Source organism: Narcine bancroftii, chromosome 2 (assembly GCF_036971445.1).
Source record: "Narcine bancroftii isolate sNarBan1 chromosome 2, sNarBan1.hap1, whole genome shotgun sequence".
Classification (NCBI taxonomy): Eukaryota; Metazoa; Chordata; class Chondrichthyes; order Torpediniformes; family Narcinidae; genus Narcine; species Narcine bancroftii.
Genome location: NC_091470.1, coordinates 103452264 through 103470997, shown reverse-complemented (window position 1 = coordinate 103470997; position 18734 = coordinate 103452264). Strand labels below are relative to the sequence as shown.

The following is an 18734-nucleotide window of genomic DNA, read 5'->3' as shown; positions in this document are numbered from 1 at the left end:
CTTCAGGATTGAAGTGCGTCCGCTATGGCGGAGCAACTTCTTCAGCCAGAGGTTGTTAAATCTGTGGCACTTGTTGCCACACGGCATTGTGGAGGCCAGATCCTTGGGTGTTCAGGTATACCCCACTTTACGAATACTCGAATAACCAAAATTCGCTTTTACAAAGAAAGCCGTGTTAGCTTTTACGAAAAGATTTGAATGGGTTTTCGCTTTTACGAAAATAACCTCCAATGGGTCGTCGATTTGCGCCATTTCGGCTTATAAAAGGTTTCATAGAAATGTTCTAGTTTCGTAAAGCAGGGTATACCTATACTTAAGACAGAGATTGATAGGTTCTTGATTAGTCTGGGCATCAAAGGTTATGGGGAGAAGGCCAGGCAGTGGGGCTGAGAAGGGGAAATGGATCAGCTCGATTAAATGGTGGGACAGACTCAATAGGCTGAATAGCCTGCTCCCATGTCTTATGGTCTGAATAGCATGAACAACTCATCTTAAGGTACAAAACATTTTTAAGAAACATCCATTCACAATTTATAAACAAATGAAATACAGAGATAAGATTCCATAAAATCTTGTGCTCCAATGTGATATTCGATGCGAGCCTCAGTCCCACGCAATGTTTCTTTGCTCCCGTGTGATTAATGCATGCTTTCAAAAGCTTTTGATCCCCGCTTTCCCTTTGTCTCCCTCTTCCTGTCAAAGGCCAGCTGTTCTGCCAAGAAAGCAGTGTTCAGCCCCGCGGCGCAGTCCATGGCAAGTGAAACATTCAGGTGGGAACATCTCCATCACTGGATTCACGCCAAGCCCACATTCTGACATCTCCGCACAGTTACTGCCAATGGTCAAGAGCGGGTTTTCGCCCCCAAGCTCAGAGACTCAACTGTAAACATTGTGACAGCTGCCAGCAAAATACTCAGATACCTGTGGATTCCAAACCATTATTAGTCTCCAGCAGATGTTGAGGGTTTCGCTGCCAGGTTATTGTTCGGAAGTTGCTTTTTATCTCCCAAAACACGTCCAGGACTAAGCAGGAACTTCAACTGGCAGAGGACGTCCACGGGGGAAAGGGGCATCACCGCTCTGGACAGAGACCTGTAGTGTTCTCTTCTGAAGAGTAAATGATTGACTTGCCACCGCCCGTCTGGCAAAAAAAGTGGCAGGCGAGGGGATGAGGTAAATCATTACCTCGTGTGTGTGTGGGGGGGGGGGGTGCAGCATGTGCGCGAGGGTGGAGGGAACTCAAACTACAGTCGTGTGTCGCTTAACGTCCACAAAACATTCTGTGAAAAAACGCTATGTGATTTGGACGTTGTGCGAACACCAGATTATATACTAATGGCAGGTGATTGAAAGTGGCGTGGCTGCCGGGGTGAGTAAACCATTCCGTGACACCTACACTTGGTACCTGCATGAGAATAATTGTTGCAGCACATTTCCACCCCACCTGCTTGGGCCACAGCTTCAGACATCATTAATTTTGTCCTGGGACATGGTGCCTGGAGTCATGGACTCGGGCTCATTTTCTGCAACACCTCTACTGGATGCCCAGAGTTCTTCAGTCTTGTGGCAGCAGTTCTGTCAGTGTACATTGACAAGAAGCATTTTGCAGTAATGACAGACAGTGGTTGAAACTGCGAAGATCACCGAGTGACTTCAATTACAACAGAAAAGAAAATCACGAAAATCTGTAGACACTGTGGTTGAAGTAAAACACAAAATGCTGGAGAAACTATACATCCCCGACGTCTGGGGCTTGAGCCCGTCAGCAAGGTGTACATCGGAGAAAATGGTCGCAGGCTGAGATCGCTTCGCTCAATACCACCCCTCCGTTCACAATCACATCGACCTCCCAGCGGCCAACCACTTCATTTCTGAGTCACACTCCCAGGCTCACATGTCTGTCCATGGCCTTTGTGTACTATCTCACCCAGACCACCCACAGATTGGAGGAACAACACCTGATTTTCCGTCTTGGGTACCCACCTCCCGGATGGCATTATCATCAACGTCTCTGGATTCCGCTAACCTGCTCGCCTTTTTTTAAAAACCCCCTCCTCCTTTCCAGTGCCCCTCCACTCGCCCAGCCATCCCTCCTCTCCCTGATCACTGCTGTCCCTTCTCCACCTATCACCTCCTGCCTTTGCTCCCTCTTCCCCCACCCTCCCTATTCTTTTGCTGACATTCTTGCACACCTCGATGAAGGGCTGAAGCCCGAAGCGTCGGTTATCTATTTTTTAACCTTTACTACATAAAGGACACTGTTTGACCAGCTGAGTTTCTCCAGCATTGTATGCTTACTTCAATTAATTCTGAAGAGATGTCTATGCAGTCGGACGTTGCCCGAACGGACATTATGAGGCGCATGATTGACTTAGCATGTATTATGTTAGGATTTTTGGCCAGCATGAGATTAACACAAACAGTAAACAAATGTTCATGAACAGAAGTGGTGAAATCTGTCTTCAGACAAAGGATTGCTGGAGACGTCCAGCAAGCCCAAACCATCCTTGGGGAGAAACATTTCGAGTATGAACCCTTCCTCAGGATGAAGCCAGAAATTACTAATACAGATGCTCCCCTACTTACGATGGTCCAACGTACGATTTTCAAAGTTCAAATCCGTACTTTCAATTTTGAATTCCGATCTGTTCCCGCACTCGTGATGTGCGGTATGCTACTCTCCCACAATGCTGGGCGATGAAGCAATCTGTCCAGTACTGAAGAAGACTGCCCTGTTAAACCATGAACAAGGGTCGAGACCCCAGCGCCTTCAACAAGTGTCAATGAGGCAGTGCATCCTATGAGCGGTTCTCGAGCATTATCAGAAGAGAGTGAATTTGATGACCCTGTCGCTTTAACAATTAACTTTAGTTCAAACATTCTTCATACCCACTGCGCTTTCAGCAGTGCACGTTAATGTTTTTTTTTCTCTCAATGTGGAAAAAAGGTATTCAAAATTTAATGATTTAAAAATTGGTACGTGCAGACTTCTTTTTCGACTTACGATGGGTTAGCCAGAACGTAACCCCATGGTCAGTTGAGGAGCACCTGTATAAAAGATGGGGGAGGGACCCAGAGAGATGACAAGGTGTGGGAGTCGAAAGTGTGCAGATACCGTGGTTGTAGCAAAAGCACCATGCTGGACAAACTCAAGCGGTGCACTTTATAGAGCAAAGACACACAAGCAATGTTTTGGGCTTGAGCCCTTCATCAAGGTGTGGGAGGTGGAGAGACAGGTAGAGGGAGAAACCGTTGGGAAGGGAGGTGGGGAAAGAAAAGTCAGAGGTTAATAGACAGATGGTAGATTACCACCTGGATCCACTAAGACATCCTCCACTACACAGGCATTTGCTCTGGAAGACGCTCCACAAGTAAACCGTACTTTGTCTACTGACCCGTCACGCTGAGGGCAGAAAAAAAGCGCTTCATGAATCATAAACCACACTGGTGCATTATTAATAAAAATGGGGGGGGGGGGGGGGGGGGACTTTAGTCTGACCTCCCCAATTGCTCCTGTAAGGGGGTTATCCTCGTCCCATTTTAAATTCGAAGGTACAGTGACCCTCACTCGTAACGGCGCCAATTTACCACAGCTGACAAACGAATAATGAATACACTCACTCGTTTCAGCATTCGACACAACTTTGTGGGCCGAAGGGCCTGTATTGTGCTGTACTTTTTCTATATTCTATATAGTATATAGAATTCTGTATATATTCTATATAGGTGAAGAAAAGATGGAAACAATGAAATAAGATGGGAGTGGGGTTGCCTAAAATTAAAGGAAAAAAATCATTGTTCATGCTGTCCGGGAGAAATATGATGTGTTGTTTCTCAAGTTTACATTTACCCTTACCTTTAAAATGGATGGGGCCGCGGAGAGACCAGTCACTGTAAGTAAAAACGCAATGCTGGAGAAACTCCGCAGGTCAGACAGCATCCTTTTATGTAGCAAAGATACATAACCAATGTTTCGGCCCATCAAGGTACAAGCAAAATGTGGGCAGGGACCCGAACAAAATGGTGGGGGAGGAGCAAGGTCTCACAAGCAGGATGTATTAGATGAGTCAGGGAGGGAGGGTTGTTTCAACCACAGTAGGTGCTTTAAAGCTGCAGCACCTGGGCAGCCCTCCTGGGATCCAGGTGCGATTAGTGGGGCCAAGGTGCTTCCAGCACCTTTTAAGCTGCAGGGGGAAATCGACCCATTAAATCACCAACCTGGCGATTTAAGGGGATCCCGCACCAGCGGGAAGGGACGCGGCATGCACTCAGGGGAACTATCGATGTCTCCCCTGCCCACCACCCCCCCCTCCCCCGTCAGTCCCCACCCTGCCTCTCCCCCTCTCCCGCTGATCGTGGCACCACCCCACGACATCAACCTCTCCCCCCACCACCCCATGGCAGCTACTTCACTGCCCCTGATTGTGGCCCCTCTCTCTCCACTCCGGGTCCCGCGGCAGCAACTGCTCTCTCCCCTCCCCCACCCACGATCGTGGCAGGAAATTCCCCCAGGAGATTCCCTGTGACGCAAGCGCTGACATCACAGGAGAAACCAGGTCGGCCATTCGGCTGTTCAAGCCGCCCGTGGGCGCGTCCTGGGTTCCCGGACTATCTCCGAGGTAGGGCAGCGACACGGTTGACTTTGGACGACGCTGCCTTGTGAGTGGAGCACTAACTGGGCAAAATGGCAGGTTAACCCCATTTTACATGGCGACTTGTGTCACTGTTGGAATGGTTGGGGAGTTAAAATGACAGTAAAACAGGACCCCCGCACACAGAGGGCAAGTGCTCTGTGATGCCTCCCCTACATTGGTACACTGCATTCAGTGTAACCTCCTCGACAATGGTGAGACCCATGCAGGTTGGGTGACCACTTTACCGAACACCTACGCTCTGTGTGTGAGCTTCCTGCGGCCAACCATTTCAACTCCCACAACCATTCCACTGTTTCCAGCTCTTCTTTACCTACTCCTCCACTCTCTCTGTGGTTGAAATAACCCTCCTTCCCTGAACTACCTATTACCTTGTGCCTGTGGGACCACACCACTAAACCTGCTCACCTTTCCCTGTCCTTCCACCCACACAGCTCTACCATCACCCCACCCCCCCCTCCGTTGCTGCTGTCCCCTCTTCCTTCCTCCATCTTCTGCCTTGCCATCTTCTGCCTCCCCCCTCTACTCTTTTGTTTGGACGCTTGCCGGCTTTTTCTCACACCTTGATGAAGGGCTCAAGCCCAAAACGTCGGTTTGGTATCATTGCTACATAAAGGACACTGCTTGACCTACTGAGTTTCTCCAGCCTCTTGTATTTTTACTCTCTCTCTCTCTCTCTCTCTCTCTCTCTCCCCCCCCCCCCCACCCCCCACTCTCTTTCTACCCAACCTTCCTTCCCAATGGTTTCTCCCTTGACCTGTCTCTTGAAGGACTAGGGCCTGAAACATCAGTAATATATCTTTAGGTCGGCTGGGTTCCTCCAGCATTTCTGTGTGTTTTCACTTCAATCGCAGCCTCTTGGAGACTTTCACTCTCTCCGCCTCCCACGCCTAGTGCCTCATACGCCATCTCTGGGTCCCTCCCCCACCTTCCTTCCTTGTATATGTAATTTCACCCAGTCTGGCTTAGTCTTGATAAAGGATACACACTCCAAACAATGACGGATCATTTCTACCCATGGATGCTGTCTGACCTGCTGAGTTCCCCCAGCAATTCTTCTGTCTGTTTAAGATTCCAGTCTTGGCAGCTTTTGTGCTCCACGAAATCAGTGCTGAGACTACAGACCTGCTCCAGACCTCACCACACACCAGGACAGGTCAGCAGCAAGCAGGATTTGCCCTCCTTTTAGAACTGGAAGGCAAGGAAGATCCACACACTGATTCCAATATTAACAAAACAGGGCACCTTCACGCAGAGATTGTCCTTCGGTGAAGACAAGGATGACTTTTTTTTTTAAAACATCTGATTATACGGACGATTTCATTTCCCATTCCTGTAAAACAAAAGAGCCAATAACAGGGAGGGCAGCTGAGGGAGGGTTGGGATGTTATACGAGGGTGACCATATGAAGAACAACTGTTGTTCCCCTTGGAGTACAGAGGGCATTTCATAGAGGCATTTCGAATGCTGAAAGACCTGGACAGAGTTGATGTGGTGAGGATGTTTCCCCATGGAAGGGGGATTCTAGGACAAGAGGGCATAACTTCAGGATAAAAGAGCATCAATTTAAAACAGATGCGGAAACATTTCTTCAGTCAGAGGATCATGAGTCTGTGAAACTTGAAGCGTTGGGTTTATTTAAGGCAGAGATTGACAAGGCATCAAGGGTTATGGGGAAGAAGCCAAACGAGTGGGAGGATGGATCAGCTCATGATGAGAATGGCAGAACAGACTCGATGGGCCAATGGGCTGACTTCTGCTCCTATATTTGTAACCTTGCGGTGCCTTTGACCGACTGGACAACCCAGCTAAGAGAGAGATACTGAGGGCAGGATATCCTTTATCACATGGGGAAATACACCAACAAAACGCTAAGTTATTTGTGAAAGCCAGTCAAAAGATCACAGTTTATAAAGCACAAACAGCGAGATTAAGAAGTGTAAAACAGCCCCTTCGGCCCATCATATCCAATCTAACTTTTCCATCTGCCTGAACATGGACCATAGCCCTCTGCTCATGCCTTTTCAACACCATGCTCCAAGTACCTCTCCTTGCTCCTAAATTTCCCTTAAACTTTCCCCCTCTCACCTTAAACCGATGCTCTTGAATATTTAATATTTCCACTCCTCCCTGCTCAGACCTTCGCCTACTACCCCATCTAAAAAGGGTGAGATACTGACAAGCAAGTTTCTGTAAACAGAAACGACCACTTCTGGATGGAACAGTAGTGCCCAAGGTGCTGGGAATGAAAGCCCCTCCCGGACAGTGGAGCCATCTCACAGTACTGCCCCACCACTCTTCTGTGCGCCCTCACTATGGCCCCTCCCGGACAGCGGAGCCGTCTCACAGTACTGCCCTACCACTCTTCTGTGCGCCCTCACTATGGCCCCTCCCGGACAGCGGAGCCGTTTCACAGTACTGCCCCACCACTCTTCTGTGTGCCCTCACTATGGCCCCTCCCAGACAGTGGAGCCGTCTCAAGGTACTACCCCACCACTGTTCTTTCTGCACCCTTTCAATAATGCACACTCCCTCAGTGCCGCCCCTTGACCATACAGACCTTCCTCTTTACCAACCCTCTGGCAGTTCAGTGGTCTGACGGTACTGGGCTTCCAACAACACCATGTATCCTTTAAACTCTGTTGATAATATTCCATTTGGAAGCTTCTACAAGATCACTTTGAATAAAGGTCAAGGCCAGCAAATGAGGCTAAGCTTGTGGATCTAAGGGTCCGTTTTCAGAAGCTTAAATGGTTCAATCCCCAAATTCATCAAACTCTCAGCACAATTGCCCCCTCGGTCCCTTCCCCTGTGATCACAAGACTTCCTCCCTCACCTCCATTCGGGGCCCCAAAGAGTCCTTCCTAGTGAAGCAACACTTCGCCTGTGAATCTGCAGGGGTCATCGATGGTCCTCCCGTTGAGGCCTCCCCATGTCAGGGAGACAGGGAGGTCGTTTCATTTTGCCCCTTCCCTCTGTCCGCTGCACCAGCAAGGACCTTCCAGTGGGCCACAAAGTCAGCCCCGTGCCTCAATAGCACACGGACCTGTCCATCCACAGCATCGTGCACTGCCAAACCAAGGCCACCCACAAATTGGAGGAAGAAAACCTTGTGTTCCGTCCTGACCAGACAGCATCAATATCAATTTCTCCAATTTCTGTTAACCCCCTCACCCCTCTGCCTCCCTTTTATACAGTCAGGATAATGTGAACTATTTTGTAACCATGTAAGAATACAGCCTTCTCACTGTAGTTCACCCCTGTAGGGCGTATGTGTATGTGATGTGTGTGAACAGTTTCCTGAGATGGTGGAAGGCATCAGTAAGTAAACTCTCTTCTGTTATTTGAATCTTGCTTATTTAAAAAGTTATTTAAAAAGCCTCCCAAGTAACCCCAGACACATAACACTCTCTACTCCCTTCCCCCTACCAAATAGCCACCCTTCTTTGCCCTCTGCCCTCTCACCCTATCACTCCTACCTTCCAACCTGTGTTCTTCCACATTCCCCCCAATCCACCTTTTTAATCAGGTATATGCCTGGTTTTCAGTACTCCTGATGAAGGGCCCAGGCCCAAAACATTGACTGCCTTGCTTTCTGTCGATGCTGGGTGACCTGCTGAGTTGCTCCAGCACTTATGTGCACCCCACTATTCACAGGAAAGATTTGGCATTAACCTGGAATCATAATCCTTGAAAAGCTACCGTTTTCTTTCTCTAAATCACTGGCCTAAAACAAAATAAAACGCAGAAAGTACAGGAAACACTCAGCAGGTGGGGCAGCATCTGAGGGAAGGGTAACACAGTCAGAAATGGTGGTGTCTTTAACATTGTTCCTCTCTCCACCTAACCTGCAGGCAAGTTCCAGCATTTCCTGGCTTTGTTTCGGACTTTCAGCATCTGCTGGTTTTTTTTATTTTGTTGCTTTAACCAATTAACCTACAACCCCCGTGCGTTTTTTGAAGGGTGGGAGGAAACCGGAGCACCCAGTTCTCCCCATGCAGACATAGGGGCGAACACGCAAACTTCTTACAGACAGTGCGGGATTCGAACCCAAGTCGCAGGTGCTGTAACAGCGTTGCACGAACCGTGCCACGCTGCTACCATTTGATTGGCTGACCAAGATGTGAGGGCGGGGGTGGTTAAACGTACCTTTGTTTTCTGAAGCACTTTCCCCTTCTCGACCCCAAGGACGGACGGCGTCCGCCGCAGACAGCTCTTGGCCGAGGCTGCTCGTCTCAGCATTGGATTCACAATCGCACCCTGTCAATTGAATCAGGAATAATGAACACATCCTAGAGCCCAGTGACATGACATTGAATCCTCATCTGGGGCATTTTGTTTGGTCTGGGCAAGTTAAACTGAAGGGTGTATTTCCATGCTGTGTAACTCTGGCAGCTCAATGATCCTGGGTTTCAATGTTTTAGATGGAACTAAATGAGGGGACACATAGCATTGCTTTATCAGGGAAGAACTGCATGCAGTGGGGCCTAATGGTGGGCTCAACTAATGAGGGAATTGTGGGTAGAGATCCTGTGGGTAAATAGATCAGGTACAGTCTGACGGGGCTACACTATAAATCAGGGGTGGCTGAACGTGAGCCACATGCGGTTCTTTGACATATAACGTGTGGCTTGCAGAAATACATTGGCTGAGACAGGATATAGTATGAGCCAATGCTCACAACGGTCATTTCAGTGGCCGTGGCGTGCAATCACACTATTGTGGCGGATGCGGCTGTGTGGCAGGCAGTGAAATTAGTGGAGTGTTAGTGTGATCCAGGCCGCCCGCCCCTCTGAGCTCCCAAGGCCCCAGACAGCTGCCCATTCACCACTTCAGCTGTCAATGTGGACCAGATGTGCAGACACACCAATCGTACTGCACTAGATCTCACCAGGATGCTGGTCAGTACAGACAGGATGTGTAGATACCACAGACGCACAGGACTATGGTCAGGGCAGACCAGACTGGCAGACACACAGATGGGACTGGACCAGGTCTGACCAGGACCCTTGTCAGTACAGACTGGAGGTGCAGACACACCAATCAGGCTGGGCCAAGTCTCTCCAGATTTTAGCACAGCTACCACTAACCTCCGAATGTGCCGTCTCCGAGTTTGAGGAGAACAAAGCCAGTGTCTGTCCACAGGAGGTGCGTTTGAAAGTCTTGCTGAGGGACAGCAGGTTGAGCTCCGAGCCCGACTTCACCCTCTCTTTAGCTCTGTACACTGCCTGCTCCAACTGACGGATCTTCTCTTCCAGCCTGGGCAGCGTCTTCTTTTCTGCAGAGCGCATGGAAGAAAGTTCCAGTTATAGGGCTAATCCACCGAGGACAGCAAAGGTTCTGGGAGCCGGGTGGATTAACTCAGCAAGAAGTCACGTCAATCCCCGCTGAAGTAAAACAAAGGCTCTCTTGGGTAGTGGTGGAAGGGTGAAATTGTCTAACTGTCTAATTGACTCGTTATGTGCATGGTTTCAGAGCTCCAAAGGATACGGGTCAATGACAAAATATTTTAATAACAACGGGGTCTAGAGCAGTGGTTCTCGACCTTCCCTTCCCACTCACATCCCACCTTAAGCAATCCCTTACTAATCACAGAGCACCGATGGCATAGGGATTACTTAAAGTGGTAAGTAAGTGGAAAGAAAAAGGATGAGAATCAGTGGCATAGAGATTACTTAAGGTGGACCGTTAGTTTTTTAAAAATTGCTCACCCCTGCACTAGAAGGACGCATGTTTAAGGAGAATGAAGAGGGGTGGTTTAAAGGAGATTTGTGAGGCAAGTTTCTGTCTATACAGAAAGTGATGGGTGCCTGCTACGTGCTGGTGGAAACAGATTCAATAGGAGCATCTAAGAGGCTTCTGGACAGACACAAGAATATACCAGGGATAGCGGGATATGCATCATGTGCAGGCAACAGAGCTTTAGTTTGCTTCGGGCAAAATACTTGGCGCAGACTCATGGGGTGAAGGGCCTGTTCTTGTCCTATTGCATATCTAACCTGCCAATCAGGTGAAGAGCTGTGGACATAAACGTGGCAGCCCTGCAAGCACTGAACAAGAGCACAGGTCAGAGGAACCATTGATCACAACATCCCCCAGCTCTGTCTCACCCCATCCCACCCTCACTCTTACCCTTGCTTTAGACTTGACCATTACATTGGACAATGAAGATTTTGCTTCCTGAACACTTTTGGGTGTATTTTATGGATTTTGGGCTACTGATCACAAAGATTGCCCTAAAATATTCCTATCACATACTGTTTTTTTAAAGATATAACCAATTTATGAGATTTCCTGTCATATTTTAAGTCTACTTCAAGGACACAAAACTGTGAAGTGCAACATATCATTGAAAATTCATTTCCTGCATTCGCACTTGGACTCCTTCCCTGCTGATCTCGGAGGAGTCAGTGACGAATATGCTGACAGGTTTCCATCAGGACTTTGTGGCCACAGAAAAGCGGTATCAGGGTGACTGGACTCCATCAGTGCTGGCCGACTATTGTTGAACACTGACATGAAAGGCATCAGATGCTGAGTACAAACGAAAATCAGCAGTAAAGCATTTTTAGTTTGAACGAATGCAACGTGCCAGCATCATGACGCGATTAAACATGCTAAATTCAACAAAAGTTAATTTAATGTTTCTCCAACTTTCTACGCGATACAGCAAATCTACAATTATCTTTGTGTTCAGCTTGAAGTTTTCTATCACAATTCCCTTTTTTTTGAGAAAGAAAACCTTTTAGAAAAAAATTATTGTCCAGTGTTACAGGTGGCCAGTTTTTCAGCTTACTCGGTCCCCAAATTTGGGCTCATCTAAACCTCTGCTGTCCATATTTGCAAAAAATCCTGTTTGTAGGTCACACTTCATTGACAACTATGCAGGGACGTCTAGTTAGCCTCACCCTGAGTGTAAGGCCCAGCAAAAAGTAGTGGTTGTCACAGGTGGAGATGAGCCGATCATCAGATCAGCCACAAATGGCAGAGCAGGCTCGATGGACTGGATGGCCGACTCCTGCTCCTATTTCTTGTGTCCTATGTAAGCATCCTCCGTAACAATCCAATCCTCCCCTACCTCACACCCGCAGTTTTTCTTACCAGGCACGGAATCCATCGCTTCCTTGAAATCTTTTTTTTCAGTCTGCGTCGATTGGTTCCTCCTGGCCTCCTTTTCATCTCCTGGCATTTTAGTTTCAAAGTCACTCCAAGATTTTAAAAATATGGCTTCAGGAAATAAAGTTGAGACAATATTGCACCAATTACAGATACTGAATAAAATTTCAAAATCTTGTTACAAGACGATGGAAACTAACAAGCTAAAATTAAAAATGGCGACATTGCCCGCGCAGCTGTAATGGCAGCACTTCCGCTGGTGCAGACCCAGGGTAGTGGGGAGCGGAGACTCGGTTCAACTGCCTGGCCGCTGACAGGCTTCAAGCTGTCTGTTAAAGGAGCTGATGGTGTTTTCAAGTGAAGTCCCGCAACCACAGAGGTCTGGGCCCAAGATGGTGACATCTATGCTTGGCAGCGGCCACGAGGGGCTTGCAGACTCTGGGGAAGGCACCAGAAATGGGGAGGACACCGTCCATTGAGAAGAGGAAAGCAGAGGAGATGGTCCTACTGGGAAGGCCCAGTGAGGGACCCACACAGGCTGCGACTGGTGGTCAGGGCACCCTGCACTGGTTGTGGGATACTGGATATTGACTCATGGGAACCAGGTATTGGAGCCCAGTCACCTGGATCATATCTTTTGCCATTCTCTCCCAAGTAAGGTAGTCTCCATTCCTTACAATTTGGGGTAGTATATTTAGGATGGAGATGAGGAGGAACTGTTTTTCCCAGAGGGCGGTGAATCTATGGAATTTGCTGCCCATTGAAGCAGTGGGGCAATATATTTAAGACAAGGTTGAATAGATTTTTACATAGTAGGGGAATTAAGGGATATGGGGAAAAGGCAGATAGGTAGAGGTGAGCCTATCATCAGATCAGCCATGATCTCATTGAATGGTGGAGCAGGCTTGATGGGCCGAATGGCCAACTCCTGCTCCTATACCAATACCAAAATGTTCTTTATTCAACTCCACACATTCCCATTCACCACTTCAGCTAGCAGCACCTTCCACACTCGCACCGCTCTCGGTGTTCTCCCCAACTGGTTGGCAACTGACCCCCCAGCAGGACACAGCTGGCAGCATTTGTTTTAAAGGTGTTGGTCTGAGCGAGACTCACCGCTCGGTAGTGTGTTGTATCTTCCTGCGCTGTTCTTGTTCACGCTGTGGTGGTAACTCTCCACAAAAGCTGCACCTTCCCTGCTCCCCGGCTGATGGTTTAGCAGGTTGTCTCTCTGCAGAGAGATTTCAGTGAGGTTTAGAAGTGTGACCTGGGAGAGTGTGAGCAGAACTGGGCTAGGGAAGTGAGAGCTGATCCTGCCGAACTGCGAAAGTCAGAAGTGTGAAACCAATGCACCGGTTAGGATTCTGCTTCTCCGCAAGAGCTTGAGGCTCCAGGGACACACATTTCCCTTGTGCATTGACAGCATGTGGACGTGTGTAATTACCCTGGACCACGAAGATTTTGCTTCCTGAACACTTCTGGGTGTATTTTAATAGATTTTGAGCTGCTGATCACAAAAATCACCTGAAAAATTTCCTATCACATAGGTTTTTTTTAAAAGATGTAATCTTTTGTTGTGATTTCCTGTCATATTTAAAGTCTACTTCAAGCAGACAAAACCACAAAGTACAACGTGTCGTTGAAAATGCATTCGCTCTTGGACTCCTTCCCTGCTGATCTCGGTGCCATCAGTGACGGACACGGTTTCACCAGGACATTGCGACCACAGAGAAGGGGTATCAGGGCAACTGGAATCCATCTGACTATGGCTAGACACTGGCACAAGAGGCATCAGATGCCAAGTTCAAACGAAGATCAGCAGCAAAACATTTTTAGGTCGGTTGAAGTCGTGCAACCTGTCAGCATCATTATGCGATTAAACAGGCTAAATTCAATCAAAGTTCATTTAATGTTTCTGCAGAAGAAAAACATGAAAGTCTGTGGTCACTGGGGTTTAAGTAAAAACACAATGTTGGAGAACCTCAGCAGGTCAAACAGTGTCCTTTCCTTGATGAAGGGCTCAGGCCCGAAACGTCGGTTATGTATCTTTATCTTTGCTACATAAAGGGCATTGTTTGACCTGCTGAGTTTCTCCAACTTTCTGTTTTTAATGTTCCTACAATCTCCTACATGATACAGCAAATCTGAAATTATATTCATGTTTAGCTTGAGGTTGTCGATCATAATCACCAACTTTCTGTCAGGAAGTAAACCTCTGGGGGGGGGGGGGGGGGAAATGTTGTCCAGTGCTATTTGCTTATTCTTTTTTTTTCCCCAAACATTTGTTCAAGTTTATTATCATCCGATTGTACAAGTACAATCTTTTTTTTTAATTTTTTATTTTTCACACTATAAACCACATTGATCAAGATACATACATTTTTCTTTTCAAATATATACAGTGTCGTTTTCTCCCCCCCCCCCTTCCCATCCCACCCTCCCTACCTCGCCTCCCATTCATTTAAAGTTCAGAATCTAAGATACATTAAACCCGTCAAACAATGTTGTCACTCAATAAAAATAAACAAGAAATTCCACTGAGTCAATTCCTTTCATTTCCTTCTCCTGTCATTTTAAGTGGTAGATGTCCCCGGTAGGTTTTCTCTATTGTGTTTCATGTATGGCTCCCATATTTGTTCCAAATATTGTAATATTATTTCTTAAATTATATGTTATTTTTTCTAATGGAATACATTTATTCATTTCTATATACCATTGTTGTATTCTCAAGTTATCTTCTAATTTCCAGGCTGACATGTACATTTTTTTGCTCCAGCTAGGGCTATCCTAACAAATCTTTTTTGTGCACCATCCAAATCAAGTCCAAATTCTTTGTTTTTTATGTTACTTAGGAGGAAGATCTCTGGGTTTTTTGGTATATTGCTTTTTGTGATTTTATTTAATGTCTGGTTTAGATCTTCCCAAAATTTTTTCACTTTCTCACATGTCCAGATTGATGAATTGTTGTTCCCGTTTCCTTTTTACAGCGAAAACATCTGTCAGATACTGTTGGGTCCCATTTATAAGCAGACCTAACAATATGTAACCTCGTGTTTATTGTATTTCTCATCGTTCCAGAACATAACTTCTCCCATGTTTCCTTTTTTATCTTTATATTTAAATTTTATTCCCATTTTTGTTTAGTTTTACCATTTGTTTCCTCGTTCTCCTTTTCTTGCAGTTTAATATACATGTTTGTTATAAATTTTTTGATTATCATTGTGTCTGTAATCACGTATTCCATTGTTGATGGGTTTATGGGCTTTCTAGAATCATTTCTGCTGTTATTTCGGAGTCGAGGGTATTTTCAGGGCTCTAGCTCCCACGCCATCTCCCAACATACCAAGTGCTGTGAAGAGCTGTGGTCGCCATCCTCTGGGGTGGTCCTCCGGTTGGACCCTTGGCCAAATGGGTCGTCCATGTACGCATTGGGAGTAGTGACTCTTTTCAGGAGGAAATCACTGGAAACAGTCAACATATCATCTCGAGAGAAGACAGCAAAAGTCAGCAGCAGCGAGAACAGGGTAGCCCGACATGGAGCTGGGGTGGAGGTCAAGGGCGTTACAGCACAGAACAGGCCCTTCAGCCCTTCATGTTGTGCCGACCTACGCAAAACCTTCCTTCCACCCCGTCCTTCCCTCACACCCAGAATCCCCCTTGTTTTCTCACATTACATTCTCAGTAATCTAAACCAGAGACCGGAATGAAGACAAAAAAATAAATAAATAAATAAAAAAGAATCGCCTGAAACACTCAACAGGTCAGGCAGCCTCCGGGGAGAAAAGATCAGCGTTGACGTTTCCGACCCTTCGTCAGCAGAGGGGGCTGTCTGATCGTAAATGTTTGCTGCGTTTCTCGTTCTGATCGACTTGCTGGGTATCTCCAGCCTCCATCTGAGTTTTATTGGGACTGCTGGTGAACAACGAGGAGGTGGGGAGAAAAAAAATCAATCAGACCCTCCTTGCTGGCCCAAAAATGACCTGATGCTGCACTGATCTCCTGGATGCTTGCCAAGAACTCAGAGAGAAGGAAGGAATTGCTCCAGGGAAGACCTGTTCACCCCCAGAACACAGATTTGAAACGCAGCTTCCATAAGACCCAGGGCCTTGTCAACAGTAACGGATTTTTTGGGTAACGCACACCATTGGCAGAACAAACCCTTGGCCAAATCCCATGTTTGAGTCATGAGTAGAAGAGGGTAGCTGTCTGACCTGACTGGAATCCCATTGCTGAGCGTATTCTGTGGTCTGGAAGGCAGTGGAGCCTCTTCATACAGATGAGTTGATTCTGTCTCCGTTGCACATCCTGCCCTGAGGAGACGCAGCCACTGATCCCTCTCCTCTGATGACTCGGTCTACAGGGGACACAGTCCAAAAATCAACATAACCCGAGTACAAGGCCTAGGGTTCGCCCCCACCCCCAGATCGCTTGGACCTTTCTGGGTGTTGAAATCTCTACCAGTGCCCGTGGCCCGCGAGGGGGAGGATAGGCAGCTGGGTGGGCATTATCTCTTCTAAATAAGTCCTCGTCACAGGGTGGCACAGTTAGTGCAACACTGTTACAGTGCTGGCGACCGGGATTCGAATCCCGCGCTCTCTGTAAGGAGTTTGTATGCTCTCCCCATTTCTGCGTGGGTTTTCCTCTGGGAGCTCCAGTGCCTTCCCACAGTTCAAAATGTATGGGTGCTGTAGGGTGGCAAGGGCTCGTGGGCTGAAAGGGCCTGTTACCGTGCTGTATATCAGATACTGAAAGTCTGACACAGATTGTGCTGGAACCACTCAGCCCATCAGGAAGCTGCTGTGGAACGAGACACAGAGTTAATGTGAACACCTGTTTCTCTTTTCACAGAATGGCACGGCACAGAAAGAGGTGCCTTCACTCACCTTGTCCACGCCAACTGCGACGTTGGCCCCCTACTAATCCCACATGCCCACATTAGGCTCATATTCCTTCATTCCTCTCTCTCATCCACGGACAAGCCCAAACGCCTTTGAAATGTTATGGTTGTACCTGCCTTTTGTCGCCTCCTCTGGCAGTTCGATCTAGATATAATGACCATTGATATTGTTTATTCTCACACACATCGGCTTTCTAAGGCACCGCTGAGTACTCACTTGGAGTACTGTGAGCAGTTTTGGGCTCCTCGTTTAAGATGTGCCGACGTTTGGGAGAGTTCAGAGGAGGTGCACTGGGATGATTTTGGGAATGAAAGGGTCATCTTATGATAGCTCCATGGAGAAAGGTTGGGGGGGCGACCTCATTGAAGCATTTGAAAGGGGTGGCCAGAAAGGTTGGGTTGCTTCCCATGGTGGGAGAGTCTGGGACAAGAGGGCACAACTTCAGGAGTGAAGAGCGCCTGCTCAGAGCAGAGAAATTTCTTCAGCCAGAGGGTGGAATTTGTGGCCACAGGTGGTTGTGGAGGCCAGGTTATGGGCTGTATTTAAGGCAGAGATTGATAGATTCCTGATCAGGGAGGGCATCAAAGGTTATAGGGAGAAGGGTGGGCAGTGGGAAAATGGATCAGCTCCTGATTAAAGGGCGGGATAGACTCAATGGGCTGAATAGCCTATTTCTGCTCCTATGTCTTATGGTCTTACATTGTACAATGTATATGCCCGAAATTCGTATTTGCTCCAGCCAAAGGGGTAAAGAAAAATTATAGCAATAAACAAATTAATTAAATTAAAAGACACAATAAATACATGACATGGATAATAAGCATTCACTAGATATTCACTACCCTCTCTGTAAATAACTTGCTCCTCAGATCTACTTCAAATTTCTCCTCATCTTGACCCTGTTCCCTCTAGTTCTAAACTCCCCTGCCCTGTGAAAAAGACTCTGGGCCCCCCTCATACTTTTTAAAAAAAAAACCTCTCCAAGGTCACCCCATCTCAGCCTCCCACATCCCAGTGAGAATGAAACTGCCCTATCCAGTCTCTCCTTGCAGTTACAGCCTCCGTTCCCAGCAACATACTGGGGATCTCGCCTGCACTCATCCTTCCTCCACTGCGGTCCCACAACCCCACAATACTGCAACGGTTTAGTCCACGTTTTGTCAGCCGCCGTGTGTTGCCGCAGTGCCGCAGCCAGGCTTGAGTGCCCTGCCCGCTTGCTGCCTGGCCCGCTGAAGCGGTTTTATTCTGCCAACCACACTCAAAATGCCTGCTGGATATTGTGGAACCTGCCCACAGGAAACCCTGCAACTGCTGGATCCCACTGCACATAGCCCTGTTATACAAGTCCACCGTACACAGCTCTGCTATACAATATACACAGCCCAGTTACACAATCCTACTGTATACAGCAATGTTATACAATCCCACTGTTCACAGCCCTGCTATACAATGTACACAACCCAGTTACACAATCCCACTGTACACAGCACTATTATACAATCCCACTGTACCAAGCCCTGTTATACAATGAAAAAATTTAAATTATTTAATTAATTAAAAAAATTTGGGCATACAATACGGTAACAGGTCATTTCGGCCCCCCGGTACTTTTTGAAGGATGGGAGGAAACTGAGTCCCCGGGGAAAATCCATGAAGACTCGTGGAGAATGTACCAACTCCTTACAGACCCCAATCCCCATTGCTGGTACTGTAGACATTGCGCTGACCGGTACGCCAACCGTGCCGCCCACTATACAAGGATCTGTTGTACATTTTACACAGCCTTGTGATACATTCTACGCAGCCCTATGATACATTGCACAAACCTGATATACATTATATAACAGGGTTGTGTACGATGTACGTAGGCCAGTTATATCTTGCACACTAGCCTGTTATACATTGTACGCACCTGTTACACAATGTACACAGGCCTGTTATATAATGACATCCTTTTATTTCCCTATAGATGCTGCATGACCTGCTGAGTTTCTCCAGCACTGATACAATGTATGCAGTCCTGTCATACACTGTAGGTAGGTGTTACACTCTACGTGGTCCTGTTTTA

The 18734-nt window shown here is 47.3% G+C and overlaps 1 protein-coding gene across 6 annotated transcripts in view; it reads right to left on the bottom strand.

Moving 5' to 3' along the window:
• LOC138754049 (FHF complex subunit HOOK interacting protein 2A-like) overlaps positions 1-18734 on the bottom strand; it is a 103134-nt gene that overhangs the window by 81529 nt on the left and 2871 nt on the right. For 5 of the 6 annotated variants that reach the window (XM_069917789.1, XM_069917793.1, XM_069917790.1 and 2 more), the window contains exons 3-8: positions 15980-16122; positions 15112-15229; positions 12885-12999; positions 11754-11879; positions 9743-9930; positions 8802-8912 (exon numbers count right to left, since the gene is read on the bottom strand). In XM_069917789.1, the coding sequence (XP_069773890.1) occupies positions 8802-8912; positions 9743-9930; positions 11754-11879; positions 12885-12999; positions 15112-15229; positions 15980-16122 (801 nt within the window). The remainder of the gene's footprint in view (positions 1-8801; positions 8913-9742; positions 9931-11753; positions 11880-12884; positions 13000-15111; positions 15230-15979; positions 16123-18734) is intronic. The other variant, XM_069917791.1, reaches the window with a different exon arrangement.